This window comes from Talaromyces proteolyticus (genome assembly GCF_021365285.1).
Source record: "Talaromyces proteolyticus strain PMI_201 chromosome Unknown BGW36scaffold_7, whole genome shotgun sequence".
NCBI lineage: Eukaryota > Fungi > Ascomycota > Eurotiomycetes > Eurotiales > Trichocomaceae > Talaromyces > Talaromyces proteolyticus.
In genome coordinates this window covers 738,826-755,707 of record NW_025764283.1, presented here as the reverse complement: position 1 = coordinate 755,707, position 16,882 = coordinate 738,826, and the positions used below count along the sequence as shown (strand labels likewise).

The window sequence follows — 16,882 nt, the reverse complement described above, 5'->3', positions numbered from 1 at the left end:
GAGACAAGCAAACATATGAGGTGTTTTGGATTATAATCTTATCTTAATAGACCGATCCACGTACAGACAATTGACCATTTTAGATTTTAAACATTTCAAACCAAAAGAAATGCACGCCTACTCAAATCCTATACCAAATATTTCGCCATGAGATCCTTTCGCAAAACCTAAACGATGTTCTCTTCTTCAATTTTCAGAAGTATTTCTGCCGCTGCCAGACGTTGATGTCGAGCTGGAGAAGAAATAGAAGGAGGCGTTTTTAGGGACATGCGGCTGGTTGAGGAGTTTCGAGGGAATATATTACTAGAGCAGACATTGCTTCCTTGCTCGGATAAATAGTATTCCAAGAAAAATGTTAAAATATCAAAAAATAATTAGGAATAGCAAATCAAATGTATAAAGTAATTGCTGTATTCTGATTGGCCTGTGTGCGCAGCTGTGGAGAAATGGGCGCTAGTCCCGATCTTCCACTCTTGCAGATAAAATAATCTCCAAATGACTTCACCAGATGGCAACGAGCAGTTGATAGCTAGTCTAGAATTGGGAATCTTTTATTACATTCAATTATAATAAGAGTAAGACAAATACTTTCTCTTCCAAATTCGTTGCTCCTATTCATTGCGACTACTAAGGCGGATTGCTGCCATGCAACATTGATCGAAGCTTCGTCTGGCGACAACATCAGCTCCATCAACAGGCCATCTCAAGCATGTCAGCAACGACGAAGGCCCTACCGGCTTGTCAGACACTGCGTCTGCAGTTTGTCAAGAAAACACCACAACAATGTCAACGACGAGCATTCTCGCGGTCCTATACACATCGTTCTGCAGCTTCAGATGCTGAGATTGATTCAGCACGACGATACTGCACAGATCTAGTTCGGTAATATTCCTACGATTCTAAATATATAATCTATCGCTGACAATTACCTAGAAAATATGACCGCTCTTCCTTCGTTCTTAGTACCTTCATCCCGCCGCAATCACAGACCTTTTATCTCGCCCTACAAGCGCTGAACATCTCCCTGTCAATGATCCCCGACACAACATCCACCTACACAATTGGCCTAATGCGCCTCCAATTCTGGCGTGACACGATCACTCGTACATTATCCGGGTCACCACCAAAGGAACCCGTCGCTGTGCTACTAGCAGCTGCCATCGACGACCTGCACACCCGCACAAAGGGCCAGGCACGGCTCAGCAAAGGCTGGTTTATCCGCATGATCAACGCGCGCGAACAATCATTAACAAATGCACCATTCACGAATTTATCCGCTCTCGAAACGTACGCAGAAAACACTTACTCCACGTTACTCTACCTGACCTTGTCATCCTTCCCCTTAACCTCGCTTACGGTCGACCATGTGGCGTCGCATATCGGCAAAGCGGCGGGAATATCAACAGTGCTGCGCGGATTACCGCTCGTTGCGTTTCCCCCGCCGCCCAGCCATCATGCGAACCAGACGGAGGCGTTGAGCGGGGGTCGAGGGCAGGGCGCGGTGACATTGCCGCTGGATATCATGGCGCAAGCAGGCGTCAAGGAAGAAGACATATACCGACAAGGCGCCGACGCTCCGGGGTTGAAAGATGCTGTGTTTATGGTTGCGACTCGCGCGAATGATCATTTGATTACGGCGCGGCAGATGCTCACGAATTTGCGAGAGGGGCAGGATGTTGGGCATGACTTTGAACATCAGGGCGAGGAAGGCCATGAGCATGCGAATCAGCATGAGAAACAGAACCAGCCGTCATATGAGACTCAGTTGAGAGAGGTGGAGAGAGGCTTTGGGGCTTTGATGCCTGCTATACCTACACAACTGTGGCTTGACAGGCTTGAAAAGCTTGATTTCGATATATTCAACCCTAAGCTTCTGCGATCGGACTGGAGACTTCCCTGGAAAGCGTATCTTGCGCACCGGAATAAGTCTTTTTAATGTCTAATTATTAGATATGTATAATATTGTATACAATGAATATATACACTTATCACGATATAAACGCTTATCATACAGAGTGACATGCCAATCTAAGCCATTCCACGCCGAGTAAACAGCCAATATCAATTAATACAGAGTCCAGAAAGTAATCAGTTAATCCCGCTTCTCTCTCCTTGCCTGCCTGTGCTTTCGCGAACTAATAAACAGTCTTTTCTGTGCAGTCTTGAAGAAGTACCGTCCGATCATATCACGCCTACAGCCATGAAGTTAGTTTTGTTACGAATACCATATCCCTATAATAGCTTACATTAGAAAAAAGGTGACTACTACCACAAACGGCACGGCTATCTGCCAGAAGTATCTAAATCAACGTCAGTAACAGAATCTTTTGAAAGTGAAATGGCAATGCATACGCATCACTGTGCTGCTGAACTCCTGTAAAACGCACAAAATTCATCCCAAAATATCCCTACTATGTATTAATTATAGTTCATGTCTTGTGGCTGAAATCGTACGTACCGTCAAGAATGTTAATGGAAGGAATAAAGCTGTTACCAAGCTCAGCTGTTTCATACTCTCGTTCTGATAGGCCCCTGTAAATACAACACAATATTAGACCGTTAAGTATACTCTTGCCAGTTCAATGCACCTACCGATTGTGTTGAATATCAGATCAATCATGTTATCCGCCGATCTCCTCATTTGATCGTAGCCCTCTGTCATCGTTATACAATGATCCAATACATCACCGAGGTAGGTATGGCACATAGCGCTAATCGTAACCGTCGAGCCACCAAGACTCTTCAAATTCGGGGTCGCCGTTCCAATATAAGCTGTATTCTCTCCAATAAACGATGTCGGATTAGACGACATCGGTTGACCAGGGATATAAGCCCCGACTCCAGGAGTCTGAACTGGCTGTGAGCGGTGGTCTCGTAGCGCATTTATGACCGCGACAACGGGCTGCATGGTATTGCGTAGTACTGAGATCTCAGACGTCAAGACATATAGACTCTTGGATTGATCTATACTGGGGTCAGTCAGAACCGCAACCTCCAGGTCTCCAATTGCGTCCTGGTAGGCTAAAGTCACGGGGATGGCGAGGTCGATAATAGCATCGAGAATTGCCTGTACGAGCATGCTGGCGTCGCAGGATTGTCGTAGTATTGTCTCTGGAGATTTCAGTCGCTTCACGATCGGCGCTTCTACATCACTAGCGCTTGCATCAAAGAAGGACAAAACGGTGTTATCGGCACCCAGGAAAATCGATACTTGCTCCAAGGTCACCCCCAAACCCTGAGAAGCCAGAACCGCATGGCGCTCCATGAATTCGATCCGCTCTTCATTCGGTCCGCCTCTGAACCGTTGCAGTGTGCGCGGCATGGGCGATTTCCCCGCGTGATCGTTTTGAAAGGAGTTGTATGACGAGGCCTTGCCAATGTCTTTATTTCTATTCTTCTCTGACGATTTATTATACCTCTTCTCCTTACCACTCACCCGCCAACTTCGCGGGAAGAGCAAATCTTGGAGCGCAGCTTTGATAACATGCCACTTCCTGCGCCGCACCGTGACCTGGGGGATAATATCATCCGAATCTGAGTCGGTATTATACTGCGAGTCCTTCTCCTCGTCATTCTCGTCACACTTGTGATCATCGTGCGAAAGCTTGATAAGCTTCTGCAACGACAATACAATATACGCATGATCCGAATACCAGTCCACCTTGGTCCTATTATGCGGATGCATCAAATCCTCAATCGCCAGCCTGTGCAAATTTTTATGACTTCCCAAACTCCGAATTACGTCCCAACTCAGCCCGTTGATGTTGATCCATCGGCATTGCACCCACGGCTCTTTTTCGCGCCGCAGGAACGGCTCCAGGGACTCGTTGTCGAGCACATACTGGCGCATTTCGAGTTGCGAGAAGTCGACGATAGTGATTTCGCATTGGCGGTGCAGGTCGATGGGGATATTATCCCATTCAGAGCCGGTGGGGGGTAAGGTTGTGTTAGGATCAATGCCGGGTTCGTTGCCAGCTTTCCAGTGCCGTTCGGGGCTCAATCCATCTCTGTAGTAGGAACGTAGAGTATTGGTGCGTTTTGAGCGCCGGCGGATTGTTGAGATGGAGTCGATTCGAGCTGGTGCTGAAAACGAGTCGGAGGGGAGAGGGGCGTCGTTGGTGGAGGGTCGCTCGAGCTGAGGCTGGGCCTCGATGTCGATGTGTGGCGGGACTGCTGTCGGTGATGAGGAACCGTCATTTGCATAATCGTGAGCGTCAACGCTCATTGTGAGTAGTATCTATCCCTGGATGCCTATGAAAGCCATCTACATGCATGCTGGAGTTAGAGGTACATTGATCACCAACTATGGTGATTGCCGACGTTAGTTTTGGCGGCGCAGGGACCTCGAAAGTATCGGTATTGATTGGCCCATATCGAAGGATAGTGCTAATGGTGTGATTGAACCTTGGTCAACTTGAAACAAGGCACAAGTCGCAGAGATAACCAAAGGCTAGAACTTGGCTCGGGCCGCATAACTTATCATTTCCCCGCAAATTCACTTTCAGATCTTGGCACATGAAGAGTGCTTAGTTCAACGATATAATTACCTCGCATTTTATTTCAATTATATTGGATATTAAATATGGTCAAATATATACATCAATACGAGCTGTAAAATACAGTCAGTGAGATAGTCCGCGCCTCAAACCAAGCCAGCCACCCAAAAAGCATCTCAACACCATCCCAATGCATACACACAGATTACAAGTCGAAAGCATACAGCATGCCACATAAATAAAAGAAGACATAGGAAAATGGTCAATATAGACATCCAGATGAAGAAAATAATATACAATGAATTAAGCAATTATCCCAACCCTCATTAGAGGGAATTTAAGCACGGGCAGACGTTCGGTGCTTCGTAGAGAACTTTGAGAATGGGACCGGGCTTTGTTTGTTGGTGTTGGGGTAGTTATTATGACCGTAACTGTTCCAGTCATCCAGCAGGAACGCTCGTTGAGGCTCGCCTGCCGGCTTGGATGTCAACGAGTTCGTGCGTGTGCGACTTACAGCAGGCTTGGATTTGGCGGAGTTGGCCATGCTCTCTTTGATGATTTCTTTCAGCTCTTTGTCATCACTGGTGATTTGAGCTTTGATAAAAGCGACATTGTCGCTGCTTTGTAGGGATGACATGACGGATTTCCGCGGTGTATAGGAATACTGATCGGGGGTTGGTGGCAAGAGCGGCTTGATCGAGGGGTCGAGGAAAGCTTGCTCTCCTTTTTGTAGTAATTGATTGATGTCTAGGCTCTCGCCATGTGGGATCTTGTGGGGATGAGACGGGGTTACACAGTCCATATCGACTTCTTTTCGGAGAACATGATCAATATCAACCGCTGAGAAAAAGGCGCATGATTGTGGAAGATCGTCAATACCGGCTTGCTGCGAGAACATAGCGCGCGTCCACACATTGGCAACCTGCAAGGCCATGGCAGCACGATACCTATCTTCTTCTTTCACCAGATAACGAATCTCGTCGTGCACGGTGATCGCAAGCCTGGCGTGAATGTTATATCGTCGGATGAGAAAGTCCATTGCCGTAATCAAGAGGTGTAGATAATCGACGCCCGAGGACTGAATAGCCCAGTTGATCCGCGATGTCATAAAGCTGCCTTTGTTGATGAAGCGACGCATGAGAGCTTCAGTGATTCCAGCACCCAAGGCTGGAGTACGCGGCCGTTCTTGCTCAGCAAATTCTTCCAATTTGTTGAAAACAAATGATTCTGTGCCTCCCCGCCAAAATGGCCCATCATTCAACATTTTGCGTGTCGTTCGAGTGCCTTTGGTCTCTTTGTAAAGCTTGGACGCAATCTGACTGGTCTCCTTCTCTGTGAGAGTTGGGTTGAATTGACGAAGTAGTGTGGCTGCAAACTTCAATCCAGCACCATAAATACGTCCATAGTTGAAAACCTTGGCGTCGTTTCTTGAAATTCCTAGAATTGACGCGGTTCGGGAGTGCAGGTCAGTCCCTGCAGCCTTGGAACCTTCCAGTGTCATAAACCCAATAGCATTACCACCGTGTAACTGGAATTGTGCATCGCCAACTAAACTGGCAATCCATAGTTCTTGAGAATCAACATCGGCACCAACAAACACATAGCCCGGAGGTGCTTGGATCATAGCTTTCAGCTCCGATCCTACACGATTAGGTTTGGCATTGCTAGCAGTAAGCCATGTATTTTCCACCGCTCGACGAGTTATAGTTCCCATTGGTATAACTTGAGGCAAAATAAAACCAAGTTTCCTGTCGTCTTGCTTAGATTTGGTTGAGTTGTCTTGGTAAACAACCATTTGGCTCGTGATCCGGTCCCGAGCACTAATCCAGTACGAGCACGATGCATTCATTTCTAAAGCTTCTTTGGCGAGGGCGTATTTTGAAGATAGTATGCCACGTTCAAAATACGTTAGATAGCCTTTGGCCAGTGGGTTGGCGCATCGGGCTTGCGGTCCGTCTTTGTGAGGGAGCTTGTAAAAAATATGTTTCCTATCATCTCGAAGTACTGGGTTTGATTCTTCTGCCATGTTGCACCGAGTGACTGGCTGGTTTTCATAACCAGGCGCTTCACTCAGTGGTACCCTGAAGGTCCAACCGTATTTGTCAGACCAGATCAATGGATGGCCATCCCAGGAGAGTTTGAGTAATGTCGGAGCAATGCGACTCCTGACTGTGAGATTTATGTCGGCTATGTTTGTGGGAAAGAGATCCTTGTACCACCTTGGCATGCCCGGTTTCTTCTGTCTGGCTGCTGGGCGTGGAGGATCCCCTTTCTTTTTGCCCTTCACCATTTTAACCTCCTGGCCGGACCAGTCCAGCTGCCGTAGCCAGGGGTCATTCTGGTAAATTTCTGGGTCACCCTTGACTTTCAAGGCTTCTTCACAAAGCTCAACCAGTCTCTTCTGAACATCGTCAAGACGTTGGTGGTAGGTACGCTCCGCACTTTCCAAATACCGTTCCCAAGATTCGTTGACCGGCAATATGACAGACGAAAGGTGGCGTAAAGCCCCAAAACTGACTGGGTGAGGGCACACTTCGAGAAAATTTGGAAAAACCTTCCTGTACACTCGGTGGGTGATGGCAACATCAGCCGCGCAATAGTCCAACAGTTCATCCAACCGCTGTACCAATTCCTCTTTCGTTGAGACGCCAAAATAATCTCTCTGGGATTTGTCGATAGTCACGTCGCAGTGGAATTTAGCAACATCTCGGAGTGAGTTGACTGAGCTTCTTCCAACCCATAACTCCTCCTCTTCATCAGTAAGCATTTTGTTATCAAGTAACGTAGCTAGCTCGACGGCATTGTTGTCGTTCGCAATCTTGTCTCTAAGATCTCTATTTTTTTGGTGTCGCATCCAGGTTGGCCGCTGCTGAGAACACATTCCATTGACGGCAACATGGAGCGACATTGTATCGATAAAGAAATTTCGAGACTGCGTCAGATTATACTCCTCTTGAATACGGGCCCGGTCGTAACCGATGTTATGTCCAACGATAATCCTAGGTTTCGACATATCGCCCAACGGAACCAAATGGCGATCATCTTCCGACTCTCCCAGAAGCCACGGAGACAGCCATGCGTACCAAGCAGTAGGACTCACAGCGCAAGCCATAACCGCAAAAGAGCTTTCCTTGTACAGAACCTCCGTATCAAACGTCAGCGCAGATTCATCAGGCGCATCCACGGGTTCCGACGATCCATCGCTGCTGTACTTAGTCCATCCGCTTCGTTTCACCCATTTCCGCGGCATATGGGGCATGTTTGCCATCGCGTATTCTTTGGCATTAGTCAAGTACGGTTCCGACGCATCCATGGCAAGCTTGTAGAAGTGTTCGTCCATTGTCTGGCCACTCAAGGGCGGCAGGTCGAATGCGATCGGCTCGGCAGCATCTTGCGATTTTCCCAACAAGTCATGTCGGGATAAATGGTCTTTGGACAGAGCAACAAGCTTTTCGTCGGGCGGTGTAGGTTTGTTGGTGAAAACTTGAGAGTGGATATAATCGCTCAATTGTTGTACGCCAATCTCATTGAATCGTGCAGATGAAGGTACTTCTTGCTATTAGCAGATGGAGACTTCCTAAACAAAATTCTATACATACCGAAAAGCGATTTATTTTGCTTCTGCTCCGTGGACTGAGCCGTCGAGAGTTGCGAGATAAAGGCAGCTGTAGGGCAAAATGGCTTCGGATGGAATGATCGTCGTACGTTTATGAGAGAAGCCCGCGCCACTCCCCTGAAGGAGGGAGTAGCCTGGGTAGAATAGTGTAACATTGAAAGCAAGCTCTCTCAACCCATGTTCGAATAAAAGTGTGCTATATTACACACGAGATGTTTTTGTTTGGCGTAGTAGAAAGGAGAGGAATGGCAGATATCAGCATTAACAACAACATTGATTTCGCGATGACCCTCACTCAAGCGGAAGCAGCCCGTGATGCCTCAGGCGCCTACTCTACACCGCCTACTATATGTAGATAAATGTCCAATTCTGCCAGACGTGTACCGCCTGCCTAACCAAGACTCTAAATTCTGCCAGGATCGATAAGATAGCCCGGCTCGCCTCCTCCACTTCAACTACTGCTTAGATGCAGATGCCCTCACCGTGCATGCCTCGCTAGCGGCTATTCACATGTAGAAGGTGTATTTGCTTTTGTTCCTGTCAGCTGACAAACTATTTACCTCCAAAATCTGACAATTCCTGATCTTCTTCCACCCCCCAACTCTCATTCCCCGGCACGTACCCAACATAACCCCTCACTCCTCATCAAAGCATGTCACGAAGGCCACCATCAACAGTCATCGATCTAACCTCTGGATCAAGACAAGCCCTCCAGCACCATCTCCATCGCCACAACTCTACCAATCACTACAACTTCGACCTTCAAGGCCCCTCCAATTCCCGTACCCAGCAAGACCAACAACTTCCTCCTCCTCCTCCTCCTCCTCCCCCTCGCGGCGTCAAACGACGACGCTTCAGCGATGAAACAATCGGTCTCTACACCACCCCAACTCCAGACGCCGAAGATGATATCGAAGCCGTCGATCTAACCGACGTCAACAACGATTCCGCGCTCGCCGAAGTCCTCTCCAAACAGCGCGAAGACGCCGTGAGAGCGCAACAAGCGACAGAGCACAAGGAGGGACGGACGACATTGAGCGCGACGAAGTGTGCGATATGTATGGATACGCCGACGGATGCGACGACCACGATATGCGGTATGCTTTTTCCCTAATATCTGTGTGGTGGATTGAATTAATTTATGAATTATCGGGCAGGCCATTTGTTCTGCCATAAATGCATCATCGATTCCCTCCGCTACGACGAAGAGCGATCTGAAGCGACTACGGGCAAGTCGAGTCGCGGGAAATGTCCGGCTTGTCGGAAACAGATTTCAAGGAGAGATGCGCCGGGGCCGAAACGGGATCTTATTCCGCTGCAGTTTAAGTTGAAGCGGCCATCATAAGAATGCAAGAGTACTTGCAGAATACTTGCACAAATAGAGCCACAGTACAGATGAAACGGCAGCATCAGTCGTACCTTTCCAGACATGCAGAGCTGCGTGACGGCTCCTCTGCTGTTCAAGATCTCTCCAATCAGTGGCGTTTCGTTCGATTATTGTTGGCGTGGTCACGAACAGATGGTGGTTCTGGATATAACATCTTGAATTCTCAATTTTCAGCGCACGATAACCAAACGCTAGTTGCGACTCGACTTGTAGTTTGGAACCGGCATGATGCTAGGAGTACTATCAGGGACTACAAATTTGTCTTTCATCTTTGCCATACTATACATATCTCGTTGTACATAGACTTAATTTATAATACCACATGAATCTCGATTATTGAAACTATCTCATTATCATACAATCAATACAGCCAAATCACTACCGATCCTTCCAACCACCTTCCAGAGTATTCCGTCGACTCACCCCACCACCCATCCCCCCTCGTATCATTGCATCCCCTTTCCTACCTAACACAACCTCCAGAGCCTGTATTAGTGCATTTGGGTCATATCGACTCCCAGCAGCCGTCTTCCCGTCCTCTAACACAACCTTGCGCCCGTAAAGACGGAGCGTTTCGATGCCCATGGCAGCGAGTCTATCGCGATCTACGACGGGGGTTTCTGGGCCCTCGAGATAAAGGATATGCGTGATATACGAAGTATAAGGCAGGGTTCTTCTTGCTGGCGGGGGTTCGACGATGTTTGGTATCGCAGACGCAGCTACGGTTGACAGTGTCGATGTGACTGTGTCTGTATGACGGCGTTGCTGTTGTTGTCCGCCTAGTGACCCCCTTCCACGGCTTTCTTCCCCTGCCCGGACAATGGCTTCGACGAAATCGACTGCCGTGAAGGGACACGATGATGGGCCGGTTTCCCGGTCCAGCGAGCCGTTTAGAATCAGGATTTTGTGCCGTGCGGGACTCATAGCGATTGCTTTTCCGACGCCACGGAGGACGAGTGAAGGAATTATAGATGTATATAATGAACCAATGCTGTATATAATGGCTTGACTGTCGTTAATGGCCTCTATGACTCTCGGGCTTGCAGGTGGACGGATTTCCTGGCCGTACGGGTTTATGTACCAAATACGAGATATGCGACTTGGTAAATCTTCAGTGTGGGTTTTGTTGAATGTGATATTCTTGTGTCTCAGACTTGGTAGTGATCCTGGAAGATGATCTTCGTCGTAAGCGACCGGGTACTGGGTATATAAATCGTCATCCTCTTCATCATCCCCATCTGCTAAAAGCAGACTGGGTCTTCTGTCCGACTGTGGCGAGCCTGGGATGTCACTTGGGTGCGAAATACTGTTCTGGCCGACAATGACAGTGCCGTCGTCGAGCGATGCGGAGATGTGATGTGAGAAATTGGAGTTGATAGCTGGTATCACCCGCACAAGATCCGAGGGCACTCCGCATATACTTCCTAGCAGGTAAATGGCGCTTTCAAAGCTGCCTGTAAAGAGCCGTGCCCCGGTTAGAAACAAGTTCCCGACACTTGCAGAACTAAAGTCAAATGTAGTTGATGGAAGCCGCGCTCTTTTCAAAATCTCAAGATTCAAATGGTTAAAAACAGACCGAATGAGCTCTTTCTTCGCTGGTGTAATGGTAGTCCACAGCGGCGATGTGCCATCGACAATAGACTGCCAGCTATTCCTAGCGGCTGCTGCATCTGCGTCTAGTCGGTGGTTAAAGAGGCTTTTGAGAGCCGCTCGCTCCGAGTTTGGTGCCGACTCTGGAATCAGGCGTACCAATCTACCTGGTTTTTTTAAGATTGTAGTCAAAGTCGAATGTTGGAGGGATGTACTTACTGCGGACATCGCCGATTCCAGGGCCACCAAAAATGCGTATCAGCTCTGAGGACGAGCCGCCATTGTCAGATATGGGGATGATGTAGCTCAGTAGGCACTGCTTGCTCGCACGCACAGCACTGAAAACATCCACCAGGCTATTGGCAGCGCTACCGCCAGATAATACCACAATACCGCGATTCGGCACAGTATCTGCCGAGTCTGTATCTGCAGTTCCTGCCATCTATATCACAAACGAATCTATAAGTTGCGAGAACGAATCCTCTAAAGATTGTAAGCAATTATATAACCGAATAAACCAGATAGGTAGAAGAGACAGATTAAAGAGTTGAAGGAAAGAAGCGAAGAGTGTAAGAAGAAGTGAACACATGGAAGGAAAGAACATATCAGGGTGGGTCTTCTCCGCCAAGCTTAAACGGCAGCAACAATGTTAGAGTCAGCCCTATAGATATAACTATCATCTACACATGCATACGTTGTAGAAATGACACCAGCCAGCAAATATCAAAAAGTTACCATTATACTCTAACAGGATAAACAATATGACTGGCTTCATAATCACTCGACATAAAGAATCTGAGGAATACAAGAAGGATCAATTGATATTGGGAGTCAACTCAATAGCATCGAAGATGAAATCTTACTTAACCAGCTCTCCAACGTTCAAAAAACAGCATTTATGAGCCTCATCTCATATATTTTGCTCTTACAACTAAATTCGAATATAGGTATAAACCAACATCGAAAAACAGAGACAGCAAAGAAGCTCGGACCCCACGCGCTAGTATACGAGGCCTCGTATTTACTATTGATCCTAGAGCCAAACTCAGCACATTAACTAGTAGCGAGCACTGCATCCTCTCCTATTCCAACCTCCAGTACCAGGTTGACGAACAGAGTCGCCGTGAACATGTCCAACTACGGCCCCATCACGAGTTCGGGCACTGTGACTTCATATCTCCCGCTGACCAGCGCATGGTCGGCGCCAGCCCAGTGCTCGTCCCTTTTTCTCAAGGCCGGCGACAACCTCTTCCTTAACTCCCCGCAATACGACCAGGTTGTGCCTGGAGCCCCAGAATGCAACCCCCCCGAGCTCTCTCCATGGTGGTACCAGAGCCTGGATACAGCCTCGCCGACAGCAACGCTGCTGGGAGGGTATGAGTTTGTGTGTCCGGCGGCGTATACCACTGTATTCTCATGGGTGACTGCCGAGACGACGACAATTGGCTGCTGTCCATCGTATGTGCAGCTTCTACACAGTACTCAATGTTGTTCTTATAGCTAACTCGGAATGAATAGTGCTTATAGTTATGCTGGTACATGGTGGAGAGCCGGCTTCCCTTCTCAATGCGAGTCCTCGATTCCCACCGGTACAATTACCTTCGTCCAACCCGGTTCAGGGACTGTCTACACAACCACAAGCGAATTTATATCAACTCCCTCGGTGGTATGGGGGGTGCAAGTCAATGGGTTTAAAATCCAGCCGCCGCAAACAAGCGCTGCTACTACTACGACGACGACGACGACGTCAGCAGGAGTATCGCAGTCTACGCAGACCAGTAGCACATCTTCAGCTACTTCTTCGTCGACATCCTCATCCTCTTCTAAGCTATCAACGGGGTCTATCGTTGGGATTGTCACGGGATCGGTAAGTGCAGTAGCGACTGTCCTGGGCTTGGTGTTTAGAGTGTATAAGTGGAAGCAGAAGCAGAGGCAGTCAACTCAGGAGAGAGGCCAAGATGGCATGACTGGTGTTTCTTTTGGGAAAGAGATGATGGGGAGGTTGTGCGCGAACTGTGGTACGACCACCACTACTCAATTCTGCACGAAATGTGGCGCACGAGCCTGACGATGCAATTGAGGGATTGCAAGACGCGTGTTGTTGCCTAAATTATGGGTTCGTGGGTTTTGGTCAGATTTTTTTCCATTTCTAAGTATATATTTCCTTGTGAATTGTTATTTTGTAAATATCTCGTGTAGTGAAGTAATTTCTCCGTCCTATAGGACAGCGACCACTACATATGTGCTCAACGTCTCAGAAATTGATATAGTGATGACATGTACATATGTATCAATTGATCAATTGATGTATTAATATAATGCGTTCATAATTGATATCAGGATTGACTGGTTTGTCTTTCACAATTAGATAACAATGAAACCGTTGCTCGCCTCGTAATATCCAGCCTGTAATTGTTCGAGTATATACGATATGGTGAGATTGAATATAATCAGCTCTTAGTGGACTCCTTCACCAACTCCACTGCACGCTTAGCCAATGCCTCCGTATCAGGAGGGAACCTGGCGCTGACATAGTTGTACTTTTCATCTTCCACCACAAACCTGAAATCATTAGCATATTAATATAATAATAAACGAAAGAACTCAGATATACTCACGGCCCAGGACCCAGGCTATTTTTATACTGTTGATCCGGATGATCCAATTGCTTCCTCACCTAACCCGATCAGCCACACCTCAAACTAAAGAACCAACGCGAATACCAACAATAGTCTCGACATTCTCCGTCCCCTTTCCATAAGTCTTATAATAATCACCGAGAAACGGCCTCGTCAGCCAGAAAATACCAGACTCCATCGCCCCAGGCAACGCCGTCGTCGTGACATCATGCAACACACTCTTCCCTTCCGTCTTCTCGGCCGCTGCAAGCGTCTGTACGCCGTGACAAATCGCCGCGACGGTCTTTGCGCCTGGCTTGCGTGTCTGAGGGAAGTACTCTGCGACATGTTTCTGCAGCGACGTCGAGTCTATTGTCTGGCGCACGGCCTTGTCGTGCCCTCCGGGAAAATACACTAGATCGTACGATGACAGGGAGAAATTGGGGTCGGACCATGAGAGGGGTTGCTGGATGGCTGGGTCTTGTAACATTTGGTTGTATTTGGTGATTGCGTCTTTATTTGCGCCCTGGCTGGGCCGTTAGTCGTTGATAAGGAATTTAAGGTGATGTAGCCTACGAGAAGTTTCCCTGATATCCCCGCGATCATGCGATTGTCGCACCGTGGCGAGTTGCCCTTCTCAGTCGCGAATTCGACGGCGAATCCAGCATCCTTGAAGACAGTATAGGCCACGGCAGTCTCTAGACGCGAGTCAGAGGGGACATCGATAGAGTATGGACTGCCTACCTGTCGGGTCATGGCCGTAGTCGGCCATTGGAATGAGAGCTCTTGGTGAGGTCATATTGCTGTTTGTAAGTGAAATGGAGAAATGAGGATGCTGACGGTAACTGAGTCACATGTAAGCACTACACAGTGTAGAAGTAGTGCACACAGGACTGAATGCTAAGTAAGGTCGGTAAATATTGATATTATATATTAATGCTATTATTGTTGAGTTTGTAACAATTACAAGTGTGCTGAGTGCTCTACTTGTACTGTAGTGGCGTCATGTATCTCTCACGTGTGCGGTGATCCTGCGGATTCAATCCCGATCTCCTCTCTATTATTCTCCACACAATATATCATCATCCAATTCCGCATTAATACTGTCAATCTCAGCTATTATTAAACAGTCATAATGCACCACAACTTACGATGTGCTGCAACTCTTATCAATGACGACTAAAGACCGCTAATAACGCAGCTTACCACCGGCCCCACCGGCGATGTCATTCGATCTTGCGTCCATCTTGTATTCTAAATGCAGCCGATTCCAGCCGCAGCGATCTCCATGATATCTGGGCTAGCTATAAACTCTGAATTTTATCATCGAAAGAAAGAAAAGAATTCGCGTCAACAATATTATTACCCTTCTAGACTTGATACACTGCTAATGCCGTGAGCGGGGTATATGCCTATTCGCCATCTAATTCCCCGCCGCAGTCCCCTTCTGCTGCTGAGAACAACCATCTTACAGACGAGACCATTCGACCGGGTCGCAGTCATGGGCGAAATGGCATGTCTCTTGCTCATCCAAACTAGATGAGGAGAAGCTAACTGGTGATAAGGATTTCAATGCTTCCTCCCATCCGCAGCACCCCAAGCGGCTCGTGTGTAGGTCTTCTCTCCTCCTACTTCAGAGAGCAATCTTTGTTATATATGAAAACTCACGCTGCCAGTTGCACCCGGCGATATAGCTGGTCCGCAGAACGACGAGCTAAAAGCCGCTGCCACCATTCGCAGCGCCGCAAGCCATCTCGCCGATGACATCGTCCGGTCAGATACCTCCACCCCAACCTCAGCGATGCAGGTGGAGCTTCTCTCACACCCTGCACGCGCACACCAATTCGTTATAAACCCACCGCTACATATCTCGCACCTCCATCCCACAAACCCGCTGCACCAATTCCACAAATGGTTCAAAGACCCACGCATCCCTCGCAGCTCGGCGCCAGAGACATGCACGCTGGCGACCGCATCCCTGCCATCCGGCCGCGTCAGTGCGCGCATGCTCTACTTCAAGGAACTGGACGAACGAGGATGGGTTATATACAGTAATTGGGGCAGCAAGGAGGGAAAAGGCGGACAGGTATTTGGCCCTGAGTACCGAGCCTCAGCCGACGGCTCGGTACCAGGTGATATCCATCAGTCGGCGGCCCTCAACCAGGGCAATCGATGGGCGGCATTGACGTTTCTGTGGGCGCTTGTGGAGCGGCAGGTGCGTATAGAAGGGGTCATCGAGCCGCTATCCCGCGAAGAAAGCGAGATGTATTGGCGGACAAGAGAGCGGAATAGCCAGATCGGCGCATGGGCGAGTTGGCAGAGCAAGGTGCTGTGGTCAGTCGGGCCAGAGGGTGTTGCGGACGATCTCGACGACGGACGAGCAGAGCTGGAACGGCGGGTTAAGGATACAGAAGCGAGGTTTGCGGATGTTAAGGATATCCCCCTGCCGCCTTTCTGGGGTGGCATTCGCCTTGTTCCTGAATCGGTCGAGTTCTGGCAGGGCCGCGCGGGGAGGTTGCATGATCGGTTTCGCTATGTACGAGAGGGGCAGACGGATCATACGGCAGAGGACTTTAAATGGCGTATAGAAAGGTTGTCGCCGTGATAGACCAGACCATTATATTCATTGTCAAGACTCAAAGCATGTAGATATAGTAAACCACAGCCCTCCACCTCCGCTGCCAAGACTGTTCTTCCTCATCATCGCATTACATTTGACTCTAAAATTCTAAGTTGGTTTATACTAAACATCATTTCCATTGAGAACTTTACCTAATGAAGATAATATATCGAACTTTTCCCAATAGGCTAAAGGTACTTCCACCTTAATAGCTCTAGTTAAGTTTGATATATGTATTCAGTTTGGCATAATACATTCTCAGAACATCGATGCTCATGTCCCGCTTCACTTTACCTCTAGTGAGGCTTTCAATCTCCGCTACCACCACATCAAAGGGAATGAAATACGAAAATCCATTGCTTTGAGAATTTGCAAAGAGTATGCCGACAACAACAAGATCTTCTGCAGAAAGTCGTCTTCCAAAAGTTCCAATGTGTTCAGGTAGTCATCAATGCCTCCCAGAAAACAAGGGCTGCCAATACTGCTCTCTTACTATATAGTTAGGGTTAGCATTGTCATTGGTCAGTTATAATACCGCTAGCTAATAGAGGACTA

At 48.1% G+C, this 16,882-nt stretch overlaps 8 protein-coding genes across 8 annotated transcripts; 4 read left to right on the top strand and 4 right to left on the bottom strand.

Moving 5' to 3' along the window:
- Nucleotides 1-505: 505 nt before the first annotated feature.
- Nucleotides 506-1,936, top strand: BGW36DRAFT_342729 (Squalene/phytoene synthase; the record flags this gene model as incomplete). Its single annotated transcript, XM_046213135.1, has 2 exons — nt 506-882; nt 934-1,936. Exons 1-2 carry the CDS (start codon nt 710-712, stop codon nt 1,934-1,936), a joined length of 1,176 nt encoding a protein of 391 aa, XP_046071094.1. The 5' UTR covers nt 506-709.
- BGW36DRAFT_380352 (putative cora family metal ion transporter) lies at nt 1,929-4,431 on the bottom strand. Its single transcript, XM_046216323.1, has 5 exons — nt 2,593-4,431; nt 2,459-2,532; nt 2,353-2,408; nt 2,247-2,300; nt 1,929-2,192 (listed from the first exon to the last, which is right to left on the bottom strand). The coding sequence occupies exons 1-5, from the start codon at nt 4,223-4,225 to the stop codon at nt 2,093-2,095; spliced, it is 1,917 nt and encodes a 638-aa protein (XP_046071093.1). The 5' UTR covers nt 4,226-4,431; the 3' UTR covers nt 1,929-2,092.
- A 402-nt stretch (nt 4,432-4,833) lies between these two features.
- BGW36DRAFT_428174 (DNA polymerase gamma) lies at nt 4,834-8,267 on the bottom strand (the record flags this gene model as incomplete). Its single annotated transcript, XM_046220514.1, has 2 exons — nt 4,834-8,045; nt 8,096-8,267. The coding sequence occupies 2 exons, from the start codon at nt 8,265-8,267 to the stop codon at nt 4,834-4,836; spliced, it is 3,384 nt and encodes a 1,127-aa protein (XP_046071092.1).
- Nucleotides 8,268-8,557: 290 nt separating this feature from the next.
- Nucleotides 8,558-9,874, top strand: BGW36DRAFT_380347 (uncharacterized protein). Its single transcript, XM_046216322.1, has 2 exons — nt 8,558-9,209; nt 9,270-9,874. The coding sequence occupies exons 1-2, from the start codon at nt 8,765-8,767 to the stop codon at nt 9,455-9,457; spliced, it is 633 nt and encodes a 210-aa protein (XP_046071091.1). The 5' UTR covers nt 8,558-8,764; the 3' UTR covers nt 9,458-9,874.
- On the bottom strand, nt 9,868-11,643 carry BGW36DRAFT_321083 (UPF0052 domain protein). Its single transcript, XM_046212648.1, has 2 exons — nt 11,309-11,643; nt 9,868-11,256 (listed from the first exon to the last, which is right to left on the bottom strand). Exons 1-2 carry the CDS (start codon nt 11,529-11,531, stop codon nt 9,878-9,880), a joined length of 1,602 nt encoding a protein of 533 aa, XP_046071090.1. The 5' UTR covers nt 11,532-11,643; the 3' UTR covers nt 9,868-9,877.
- A 575-nt stretch (nt 11,644-12,218) lies between these two features.
- BGW36DRAFT_428171 (uncharacterized protein) lies at nt 12,219-13,157 on the top strand (the record flags this gene model as incomplete). Its single annotated transcript, XM_046220513.1, has 2 exons — nt 12,219-12,547; nt 12,608-13,157. The coding sequence occupies 2 exons, from the start codon at nt 12,219-12,221 to the stop codon at nt 13,155-13,157; spliced, it is 879 nt and encodes a 292-aa protein (XP_046071089.1).
- A 382-nt stretch (nt 13,158-13,539) lies between these two features.
- Nucleotides 13,540-14,506, bottom strand: BGW36DRAFT_298563 (class I glutamine amidotransferase-like protein; the record flags this gene model as incomplete). Its single annotated transcript, XM_046211442.1, has 5 exons — nt 13,540-13,651; nt 13,708-13,766; nt 13,817-14,233; nt 14,284-14,405; nt 14,452-14,506. 5 exons carry the CDS (start codon nt 14,504-14,506, stop codon nt 13,540-13,542), a joined length of 765 nt encoding a protein of 254 aa, XP_046071088.1.
- Nucleotides 14,507-14,747: 241 nt separating this feature from the next.
- On the top strand, nt 14,748-16,670 carry BGW36DRAFT_380340 (pyridoxamine-phosphate oxidase). The gene is made up of 4 exons (XM_046216321.1): nt 14,748-15,220; nt 15,273-15,318; nt 15,384-16,521; nt 16,590-16,670. The coding sequence occupies exons 1-3, from the start codon at nt 15,116-15,118 to the stop codon at nt 16,310-16,312; spliced, it is 1,080 nt and encodes a 359-aa protein (XP_046071087.1). The 5' UTR covers nt 14,748-15,115; the 3' UTR covers nt 16,313-16,521; nt 16,590-16,670.
- The last annotated feature ends 212 nt before the right edge of the window (nt 16,671-16,882 follow it).

Bases quoted from the DNA above. Each gene is read 5' to 3' on its own strand.
- BGW36DRAFT_380352 (XM_046216323.1), bottom strand. From the start codon at position 4,225: ATGAGCGTTGACGCTCACGATTATGCAAATGACGGTTCCTCATCACCG. The intron at 2,409-2,458 runs GTACGTACGATT...AATACATAGTAG, and splicing joins TTCCATTAACATTCTTGACG to GGATATTTTGGGATGAATTT. The intron at 2,193-2,246 runs GTAAGCTATTAT...TCATGGCTGTAG, and splicing joins GTAGTCACCTTTTTTCTAAT to GCGTGATATGATCGGACGGT.
- BGW36DRAFT_380347 (XM_046216322.1), top strand. From the start codon at position 8,765: ATGTCACGAAGGCCACCATCAACAGTCATCGATCTAACCTCTGGATCA. The intron at 9,210-9,269 runs GTATGCTTTTTC...ATTATCGGGCAG, and splicing joins TGCGACGACCACGATATGCG to GCCATTTGTTCTGCCATAAA.
- BGW36DRAFT_321083 (XM_046212648.1), bottom strand. From the start codon at position 11,531: ATGGCAGGAACTGCAGATACAGACTCGGCAGATACTGTGCCGAATCGC. The intron at 11,257-11,308 runs GTAAGTACATCC...TAAAAAAACCAG, and splicing joins TGGAATCGGCGATGTCCGCA to GTAGATTGGTACGCCTGATT.
- BGW36DRAFT_380340 (XM_046216321.1), top strand. From the start codon at position 15,116: ATGCCTATTCGCCATCTAATTCCCCGCCGCAGTCCCCTTCTGCTGCTG. The intron at 15,221-15,272 runs GCATGTCTCTTG...ACTGGTGATAAG, and splicing joins TCGCAGTCATGGGCGAAATG to GATTTCAATGCTTCCTCCCA. The intron at 15,319-15,383 runs GTAGGTCTTCTC...TCACGCTGCCAG, and splicing joins GCACCCCAAGCGGCTCGTGT to TTGCACCCGGCGATATAGCT.